At 37.8% G+C, this 11,180-nt stretch overlaps 1 protein-coding gene across 1 annotated transcript; it reads right to left on the bottom strand.

Moving 5' to 3' along the window:
* Nucleotides 1–6,741: 6,741 nt before the first annotated feature.
* LOC125267933 (E3 ubiquitin/ISG15 ligase TRIM25-like) lies at nt 6,742–9,820 on the bottom strand. The gene is made up of 6 exons (XM_048190054.1): nt 9,140–9,820; nt 8,891–8,986; nt 8,553–8,786; nt 8,323–8,473; nt 8,136–8,195; nt 6,742–7,277 (listed from the first exon to the last, which is right to left on the bottom strand). The coding sequence occupies exons 1-6, from the start codon at nt 9,737–9,739 to the stop codon at nt 6,742–6,744; spliced, it is 1,677 nt and encodes a 558-aa protein (XP_048046011.1). The 5' UTR covers nt 9,740–9,820.
* Between the last annotated feature and the right edge of the window lie 1,360 nt (nt 9,821–11,180).

The raw sequence follows: 11,180 nt of genomic DNA, 5'->3' as shown, positions 1-11,180 counted from the left end.
AACCGGACCAAATCAGAAGCGGGGATTTTTGCACTGAAAATGCACTGTTCTGTGGGAAGTTGTTGACATTTGTTATGGCCGGTGCCTTGTGTGTGTTGTGACGTCATGACGTCACGAAAGGATGAGTTGCAGCGTCAGCTTGAACGTTATTGTATTGACGACGCGGAGATGAAAGTTAAAATACGACAGCTTGAATTGCAGGTCTGTAAAGACTCAAAAGAAAAAAAAAAATCTTCTGTGCTGAAAGATGATGCAGTTTCTGAGGCAGCTGTGGGTTTGAATCCTTTGAATCCTACGACTGTTTCAAATGATTCCGTTGGAAATGATTCAGTTAATTTGTTAACGGATTCTTTAAACGTTCCTTTGTCTCCTCAGTTTAATGTGGCGAAGAATATCATAATAATTCCACCGTTTCGTGAGAAAGAGGTCGAGGCTTATTTCCAGGCATTTGAGCGAATAGCTACCGCGTTAAAGTGGCCAAATGAGGTCTGGTCATTAATGTTACAATGTAAATTGTCCAGGAAAGCACAAGAGGTGTGTGCCGCTCTTCCTTTGGAAGAGAGTGTTCAATATGAAACAGTGAAAAACGCGATTCTTCATGCATATGAGTTAGTGCCTGAACACTATAGACAACGGTTTCGTACAATGAAAAAATCCGCTGTCCAGACATATGTCGAATTTGCCCGTGAGAAGGGTATACTTTTTGACAGGTGGGTGAAGGCTTGTAAAGTGACTGACTACAATTCTTTGCGTGAATTGTTGCTCATTGAAGAATTTAAGAATTGTGTTCTGGAGCGAACTACCGTTTATTTAAATGAGCAAAAAGGTTAATACTGTACAACAAGCAGCCGTTCTTATTTGTTGTTAGTGCAGTTACGACACGTGCGCAGGCAAAGCGTTTAGGTAAAGAAAACGAAATAAATCTAGGTGACTCTGTTTTTAAAGAGATTTTAAAGAGAGTCTTTAGATGCTCCTAAATTGAATTCGAAACCCATCTGTCCAGACCCTGATGTGTTTTTGCCTATTTCATGTAGCTGTCTTACAGAGGCTTAGAGAAGTGACCCAACACTTGAGAAATGCTGTCTTAGTGCTGATAAGGACATGTTATCGTTGCGTAACCATCAGTTTTATTGGAGTAACACTGTTTTAATGCGTCGCTGGAGTACATTTCTTTTTGGCCCAGTTTAAAAGCTGATGTGTCCCAACATTGTAAAAATTGCCATACTTGTCAAATTGTTGGGAAGCCCAACCAAATTGTGCCACCTGCTCCCCTTCGTCCTATTCCGGCTTTAGGTGAACCATTTGAATTCTTTTGATTTCTTTGAGTTCTTGTCGATTGCGTTGGTCCACTTCCACAAACAAAATTTGGCTCACAGTTTATTTTAACCATTATGTGCACGGCCACACGGTTTCCGGAAGCAGTACCACTGCGGAAAATAACTGCTAGAGCTGTCATTAAAGCTTTGACAAAATTTTTTACTACGTTCGGATTGCCTAAAACAGTTCAATTCAATTCAAATTTATTTGTATAGCGTTTTTCACGATACATATCATTTCAAAGCAGCTTTACAGAAAATGGATGTCAACATTACAATTTAAAGAATGTAGTTAGCAAATAATATAATTTAGGTAATTAATTTACAATCACTGTTAGCAGTTTAACTGAAGGTAGAAGCAAAGAGCTCCTGGAAAAAGAATTACATATTAACAATAATTAGGATATAGAAATTGTGCAATGTGAATGTTGATCCAGATAATTGCGTCTTCTGAAGTCCTCGCAGGAGTTGGCGCCGACTCTTCACAGGTGATGGTCATCTGAGGTCTTCTTAAGAGGCTGGATCCAAACTGAAGCTGAAGTACTCTCTAGTCACCTCGGGGCGGGTGTCCCGAGGTAAAACAGAAAAGCAAATGGAGAATAATTAGCGTAGCTGCTGTTCATAACTTTAAGCAAAGATAGTCATGTGCAATTGATCTGATATGAGATGCATTATGTGAATGCTTGGCTAAAGAGATGTGTCTTCAATCTAGATTTAAACTGGGTGAGTGAGTCTGAGCCCCTAACATTATCAGGAAGGCTAAACCATTTAGAGCCTTATAGGTCATTAGCAATACTTTATAATCGATACGGAACTTAATGGGTAACCAGTGTAGAGATAATAAAATTGGTGTTATATGATCATATTTTCTTGACCTGGTAAGAACTCTAGCAGCTGCATTTTGTACTAATTGTAGCTTGTTTATTGAAGAAGCAGGACAACCAGCTAATAGTGCATTACAGTAATCTAGTCGAGACGTCATGAAGGCATGAACTAACTTTTCTGCATCAGAAATAGATAACATATTCCGTATCTTAGCAGTGTTTCTGAGGTGGAAGAAGGCTGTTTTTGTAACATATGAAATATGATTTTCAAAGGACAAGTTGCTGTCTAATATAACACCCAGGTCTTTAACTGTCGAGGATGGAGTAACAGTACATCCTTCTAAATGCAGATTGTAGTCTGAGAGATTCTGTGTACAGGTTTTTGGCCCAATAAATAATACTTCAGTCTTATCTGAATTTAATAGAAGAAAATTACTAGTCATCCAATGTTTTACTTCTTTAACACACTCTGTCAGATTGGATAATTTAGAGATTTCATCTGTTTGTGTTGAAACATATAACTGAGTATCATCGGCATAGCAGTGGAAACTAATTCCATGTTTTCTTATAATATTGCCGAGTGGCAGCATGTATATTGAAAATAGCAGAGGGCCTAACACGGATCCTTGCGGCACTCCATAGTTTACTATCGTTATCTTAGATTTTTCCCCGTTTATATAAACAAAATTGTGACGGTCTGATAGATACGACTTAAACCACTGTAATGCCTGTCCCTGAATACCAGTGTAATTTTGTAGTCGATCTAGGAGTATTTTATGATCTATAGTGTCGAACGCAGCACTGAGATCAAGTAACACTAGTATTGAGACACAGCCTTGGTCAGAAGCTAGAAGTAAGTCGTTTGTAATTTTAACGAGCGCAGTTTCTGTGCTATGATGAGACCTGAATCCTGACTGGAATTTTTCATAGATAGCGTTTTTTTGCAAGAAGGAGCACAATTGGACCGACACCACTTTTTCTAGTATTTTAGACATAAATGGAAGATTTGAAATGGGTCTGTAATTTGCTAATACGTTTGGATCTAATTGTGGTTTCTTAATGAGAGGCTTAATAACTGCTAGCTTGAACGGTTGTGGGACCGGTTGTGTTATTCTTTTAATTCCTTTTCCTGTTTTTATTTCATTTTTAATGTATTTTATATCTTTAATGTATCATCTTGTTATTCTGACTTTTAATGCATTTTAAATATTGCTGTCTGGTTGAAAGAGCTGGGAGAATTAGGAAGAAAGTGATTAGGTTAAAATTTGGTAAATTTGGACAAGGGGACAAACCATGGGGAAATTTAAGCTGTAGTGCATGGTTAAGATATCTCTGGATTACAGTCAGGACACTTTCCAAAGGGGAAATTTGAACTGCGTTGCATAGATAAGATATCTCCAGAAGGGGGATTAGAGCTGTGTGGTGCAGTTTGAGGTGTCTTGGCAAAAGGGGAGACTGAAACTGTGTTTATCAGTTTGAAGTGCCTTAACAGGTAGCAGTCCTGTTGTGTGAGGAAGATCCATTCTGATCCGCTCTGATGGATAGATCCGTTTAGATCCACTCTGATGGACAACAACAACAAACTCCCCGAGACTTCCTAGCTCTTCCATCCAGATAGCAAAATTCTCTGTTTTTACTGTTATTTCTATTTCCTTATGTTCTATTTTTATTATTCTTTTTTATGTAAAGCACTTTGAATTACCATTGTGTATGAAATGTGCTATACAAATAAAATTCCCTTGCCTTGCCTATCCTCGTTAATCTTTTTACAACATTATTTATTTATTCTGTTTGCTTTTAATTTTCTGAATGAGACGGAATCTCAATTGACCGTCTTCCTACAGGCAGGTTTACTTGCTACACATTTATCTCTAGATCTCGCTAGTTCACTTTCCTTGACCTTTTTAACTGCATCAGCATATGAAACTTGATTTATTATCTTGTACTTCTGTACCTCTCTAGCTTGTCTTTGAACAGGACAACCTCCATAAGCAGCACTATGTTCTCCTCCACAGTTACAACATCTGTTTTTTGCATCTTTATCACATTTGCCATATTCATGTTCTTCCCCACATCTAGCACATCTTAATTTTCCTTTGCATTGTCCTGCAGTGTGTCCCATTCTCTGGCATTTAAAGCATCTCATCGGGGCAGGGATATACTCCCTAACATCGTAACTCAAGTATCCCATTTTTATTTTCTTGGGCATAACACTATCAAACTCAATGAGAACTGACAGACTATCCTTTTTTCACCCCATTTCTTATCATTTGTAATCTTGTAGCCTTCATCACTTTACCTCCTTTCACTTCCTGTATTATCGCTTCCATTGACATTGCCACAGGTACATCATAAATAACGCCTTTAAGCTTAGCTGCGTTTCCTGGTATATGACCACTGATTCTCTCTCCATTCAGCATTTCTGCACGGAGGAACTTAATTTGCAGCTTATCTTTAGCAAAAATCAGTAGCCTCCTGTTACTTAAGTATTTGGCAAACTTTATTTTTCCCATTTCTTTTTCAATAGCTTTTGTCAACTTTAGGGGATGAAAATATACCCCTTCTCTTTTGAATGTTACCATAACTTTCCATTCCATTTCTTCATCCTCCCTCCTCACGCTTGACTTTGCAGCCTTTGTTTTTTTTCCCCCACGTCACTCACCTCCAACCCTAAACTCAAACTGCCAGAGCTATTACTCCTATCTTTCCTTTTCCTTGACACATCCTGCCAAGGCATACCTTCACTGTCTCCATCCGTACTTTCACCCATGATTAGTGATGGGACGGTTGATACCGATGCTCCGATGCTCCGACACAGTTTTCAAAGCACAACTGTATCACACACTGTACCGATGCTTGTATCGAAATGACAATACCACGTGATTGATGACGTTTGAAGCTTCAAATGTCATGCAGTATCGGAAAGTCGAGACAGCTGGTTTGAAAAAATTGGCGCTTCAGCTGATGCATAAAGGAAAATGCATTTATGTTTTATTGCTGGGGTCTCAGAGACCCCGAACAGAACATAAGGGTTAAACAACGCACTAAACTACTCACATCAATTATGATCACATAATTGTATATTTTATATTATTGATCAATATGTGAATCCGTTAACCAGGTTACACATGACACGAGTGGGGGTCACATTGTCACAAATTAATTTAGATGAGATTACATCAGATTAGATAGAACTGATTCAAGACAAGAGTGATTCTGTCACAGACTTCCGAAGCTTTGATAGCGTGCTTTTTCAAACCGTCTCTGCTCCGCGATGATTTAGATATGGTGGAGAAAACAAGTCTGACCACCAGATGTCACTAATGCGCACTGTGTTAAAAGCTTCGAGAAATGAACCGTTTTTCGGCACAATTTGATGAAAGCCTCAAATGCTTCAGAAAGCCTCGGTTTCCCATCACTACCCATTATAGTTGCATCCACGGTACAAAACACTGTTTGAAATCTAGCACCATAACTCATCTCAGTTTCAGTGTTCCGCCAGCAAAAATCTCGCAATGTGTGTGAGGATGGGACTAGCTTATATAGTCCAGGTAATGCATGGCAGCTGGGTGTGGTGATTAGTGTTAGCTGATTGGTGGAGTGAGTGCAGGTGATTGACAGGGAGGATTATGGGAAATGTAGGAATGACTGGAAACGTGACACTGATAGGCTACCTCATATTTTATATTATAATACACTTGATGTTTTTTGTGTGTGTTGTTCTCCAGAATGTGCATTGTCATTTTATCTTTTGTGTGCATGTCAGTAAGAAAATATACAGAAAATCTATGAAGTTGATGAGTGTAATTATGATCATGGACTGCATGCATGTAAATTATACCACATTAAATGTAATATGAATCATCACATGTGTCAGACCAACTTACAATAAAAATTCAGCCCAGTTTTAAATAAAAATTCAACATTTAATGGTTGTTTTTGTTTGAGCATGAAAAAACCCTCTGTTAAAAAAGCACAATTTCACATAAAACAAAACACCTGAGTTAGCAAAAAAGAAATTACAGAATGCATATATTGAATGAATTGAATGAACATGCAGGAGAAGACAATGCTTTTAATATACAGAGGCAAGAATATGTTTGTGAACCCTTTGAAAATATCCAGCTTTTGTTACTAAATTCAAAGGCTCCCTTATTTTCTCCACCGCACTGTGAATGATTACTGAGTATTTATTAAAAATGTGAAAATGTTTTATTAGTTTAGCCAGATTGTGTTTGTCTACAATTGTAAGTTAAATTAAGGTCAGACCTAATGAGAAATCAATGCAGAAATCCAGATATATTTTTAAAGGATTTAAAATCTCATTCTTACCACTGTATTTATTAGAAATATTTTATTAGAGATCTGAAAGCTACTTCTGACATTTAAACAAGTGTTACAGCAAACTTCATTCAACAAAAGGACTAAGTTTCACACATTTTTCAAAATTCATTATCAGCTCTTGATTACTATTTTTTTTTTTACTTCTTCAAAAGAGTCAACAGAATAAAACATTTTCTTAAAAGGGTAGAAGTGTTACAGTCCATTAAATTGTTTATTTTCATGACATCTTACTGATACTGGTTCATGTATAATATGATTTAATTGGTTAGATGACACAGTTTCACTTTTGTTTTATTATCTAATCCAAACACAGCATAAAGCGACTGAGTGAATGTGGTCTGGACTCTGTGGATGAGGCTCATTGTGTCTGAGACGCTGTAGAAGGACAAAATCCCTGCGCTGTGATCCACATACACTCCTATTGTACTGGAGACATTGACTACAGGAAGGACAGTCTCAATGTTATTGTGAAAGAATGAGCAACTTGAAGGATAGCAGAACATTTTCCAGGACTGATCATTACGTCCAGCTTTAATCTCAGGTTCCTGTCCCTTCCTCCTGACACTCTTATATGTCACTGCTATAGACACTCCTATATCTCCACTCCACTCCACCTCCCAGTAACAGCGTCCAGTCACACTCTCTCTACACAACGCCTGCATCCAATAATCAAATCTGTCTGGATGATCAGGATAACGCTGATGTTTGTCAGCGACAGTGATCACTGTGTTTCCCTCAGACAGACGGAGCCTTTTATTCACTGAGTTCAGATCCAGAGTCAACAGACGGGAATCTGATGGAGATAAATGCACAATCGTTCATGATTTTACATCATTAATTTAACACATTTGTTGGGTCTATTATCATTTTATAATGATAAAGTTGGACTTTTCTCAGAATGATAAAAATAAAATCATCAATAACACCTCAATATGCCTGACCACAAGATGAATTTCATTTATTATTTAACAGATAACAGTGTTTCACTTCCTGTGAACATAGTAATGTGTTACTGTCATTTGTTCTTCATGTATGCTAAAGTATAATGCCTTTACATTTAACTGTTCATGATAAAATAACATTACTTGTGTTGCAAGTGTCAAATATGGTGTAGGTAAAATTAACCTAAATTTCATGCCAATCCACATAATTCACTCAAAATGAATAGTTTTAGATACAATTGTTTTTGCACTACCTCTTATATGCTCTCTGTCTGAATGACATGCACACAAATGCTCTATTAAATGCCCTCCAAACCGTTATGACTTTCTTCTGTGAAACACAAAACAAAATATTTTGAGTAACGGTTGGATCTAAATAACATGATTTTATGGACAAAATAAAACATGGAAACATTTAAAAAAAAAAAAAAAAAAAAAAAAAGAAAGAAAGTCCCTTTGAGAATTTAATGTCAATTTGGTTGCTGTTGCAAAACTTTTGGAAAAAAAAAAGTTTTTCATTGTCACAGGTGCAACTAATCCATAATGATGTTTATTATTATTTTTATTTATTTGTTGCACTTGCAGCCCATGGATTTTAAACAAAGTAAAAAAGTATGGTCTTGAACTGAATAATGCTGTAATTTAGAGCAAAACAGTCAAACTCTCCCACTAGACTGGATTTTAGACTTGTGTATTTTATAGTAACTCACATTGTAGAAACTCCTCTCTGGTCTGATATTCAGGAGCCAGAATGACCTGGACGGTTTTCACTATGGACACCAAAACACATCTGCAGTTTAATTCTCTTGCACGAGAAACATAAACCTTCAACTGTACATATAGAGTATGTTGATTAATTGGTGCTGAACTCCTTTCTGATAATAAATGATTATTTACCACTTCCAGATATAAATTCTGTCTCCTCGCTGCAGAACTGCTGCAGTTTGTCTCTGAGTTGAGAGACAGATTTCACTACTTCATCAAAGGACAGATGAGAACTGACAGTGAAGCCGTCTGTAGATCCAGAGAGAGAGACAGACGACAAACTCTACAGACACAAAAACACAAACTCACTGTAATTCCAGAAGCTTGTTAAAGTCCTCAGTGTTTGAGAAGATCTGTGTTACCTGGAGGAAATTAACATGATCCTGTGTGTGTGAAAGCTGCTTCAGCTCAGCGTCTCTCCTCCTCAGATCATTGATCTCCTGCTCCAGTCGCTCCAGTCGTTCTTCAGCTCGACTCACTGCAGCTCGCTCCTGATCTCTGATCAGCTGCTTCACCTCAGAGCGACGTCTCTCAATGGAGCGGATGAGCTCAGTGAAGATCCTCTCACTGTCCTCCACTGCGGTCTGTGCAGAGCGCTGTTACACACATCACAATCACACAGTGACTTCAGTGGGACTAGAAGAGCTCCAGCACTGGAGGAAAGTCCAAACTGAGACTCAAACTTCTTCTCCAAACTCACCTTATGAGACGCCACAGCCTCTCTCAGCTGCTGAAGATCTTCCTCTCTCTCCTGGATTCTCTGCTGGATGTTTCTCTGTTTCTTCTCAAAATGTCTCTGCAGAAAACAGAAATATTAATAAATCTGAGAAATGCTACACAAGAGTGAACATATTTAATCACATCAGTTTTCCTGATTGAGAGAAAAGCACATAATGAAAGTGGAGAGAAATTACATGAACTGTCACTGAGATCCAGTATGAAGCAGTACCTGTTTCTCTTTCCTCGCTGCTGCAGTTGATACAGTGTCGTGATTTTTGTGTTCATCCACCAAACACAGAATACAGATACACCGCTGGTCAGTATGGCAGTAAATTTCCAGCATTTTATTATGTTGAGGACAGATCATCTCCTGCAGTCGTCCAGTGGCGTCCATCAGATTGTGTCTTTTACTGAAGAGATTCTCATGCTGTTCAAGGTGATTTTGACAGTAAGAGCTTCGACACTCCAGACACGACTTCACTGCTTTCTGTTTATTTTCAGTACAGGAGTCACACTGAACATCTCCAGATCCAGTATGAGGATGACGATGACGAGCAGGAACAGGAACAGATTGGAGTCTCGTCTTCTTCAGTTTCTCCACCATCTCAGCAAACACCACATTCCTACCTAAAACTGGTCTTGGTGTGAAGGTCTGTTTGCATAATGGACATCTGTAGATTCTCTTCTGATCCTCCTGATTCCAGTAGTCAGTGATGCAGCTCATACAGTAACTGTGTCCACAGGGAATCGTCACTGGATCCTTCAGGAGATCCAGACACACTGAACAGTTGAACTCGTCCTGATCCACTGAAATACTGGCTTCTGCCATTTCTCCTTTTAAACACACAGAAAGAGAGATGATACACACTGCAGTTTGACACAAACTACGCCCCTGGCTGGGCTGATGTAAGTCCGGACTACTGCTGGCTGCAAAACACAAATTTCATAAACATTGAAAAAAATATCAACAATGACAGGAAAAAACAATTTGGGTTTCAGAATAACGGTGAACGTGATTTTCACCAAGTACAACATGTTCCTGGATCAACATCTGGTTTCACTTTATTTTGATGGTCCTTTTAACACATTCTGTTGACTATAAATAGCCTATTGTCTACTAACTCGGATGTTAATATTCTTGCATAAATTTCGCAGAACAAGAGACTTTGAAGTTATGATTTTTTTTTTTTTTTCCAAATGTATATCTGCCAGTTTTAAATGAATTAAAATTATACAACGCTGTTGCTTCCTCGATGTGAAAATCGTAATAAGGCTAACAACCGAATCGTCATTGCCTGTATTTGACTCTGATGTATCTTTACGGTTTTTACCAAGTTAATGTTCATACTTTGTTGTTAATCACCTTACCTGTGCGCCATTTTATGCTCAACACTTGACATCTACTAAACCTAAAGTAAATATGTAAATAAAGTCCCTCGTCCGCTATTTTATACTCAGCAGTAAGCTGTTGTGTAGGCTATAATTACTCACTTTCTGGGTTTCTTATGTTCTTCTGAATATAAAGAGAAAAAAAACACATTCAACATTATGAAAATTCTTGGAAATTAAAAAAACTGTTGAAAAACAGAACTTTTTTCAAGTAGTTTTTCCAATGCAGTTATTGGACACCACAGTTCCCGTTGCCTGGACCCTACGTATTCTTTAGAATTATTTAGCTAAAAGAGTTCGAGGAAGATGTAATTGTTCCGAACATTCCATGTCCCGTTCCATTATAGGAACGTTGAACAGCGCAGAGCTGAAATGCGGTTCTAACATGGTCATATCATCACAATTGTGAACTCACAGCTGATTCAGTTAGAGGTAATCTCACCTGAGAAAATGAACACAAACAGCGCGTTCTAAGTCTTTGATTTCTGCAAGCGTTTAATTGCTGTTTCGCTGTTTGCAAACGATCCGTCGATATTTGCGGCGTTGCTGAAGTGCTGTATCCTCGGTGATAAAGAAGGTTGTGAAGTCGGACACTTTCAGTTTCACGTATAGACTCAAATGAAAGACAGACGGTCCTGACGGAACAAAAATATATGGGAATATAGGCTACTGCTAAACATGATGCCTATATTTTTTAAATATAGCCTACTGCAATATATGCATTGACCATGTATGGCTATTTATTCAGCTAACAGATTTTTGTTATTTTTGTTGAACGTTCTTCAAATATTCAAAAAAAAAAAAAAAAAAAAAAAAAGGATTCCAAGAAAATGAATCATATTTTGGAACCATATAAGATTCCTATAGGACCTGTATTATAG

The sequence above is a fragment of the Megalobrama amblycephala genome, linkage group LG1, assembly GCF_018812025.1.
Source record: "Megalobrama amblycephala isolate DHTTF-2021 linkage group LG1, ASM1881202v1, whole genome shotgun sequence".
In the NCBI taxonomy this organism is placed as follows: Eukaryota; Metazoa; Chordata; class Actinopteri; order Cypriniformes; family Xenocyprididae; genus Megalobrama; species Megalobrama amblycephala.
Note: the sequence above shows the minus strand (reverse complement) of the source record. Positions and strands in the feature narration are given on the sequence as shown.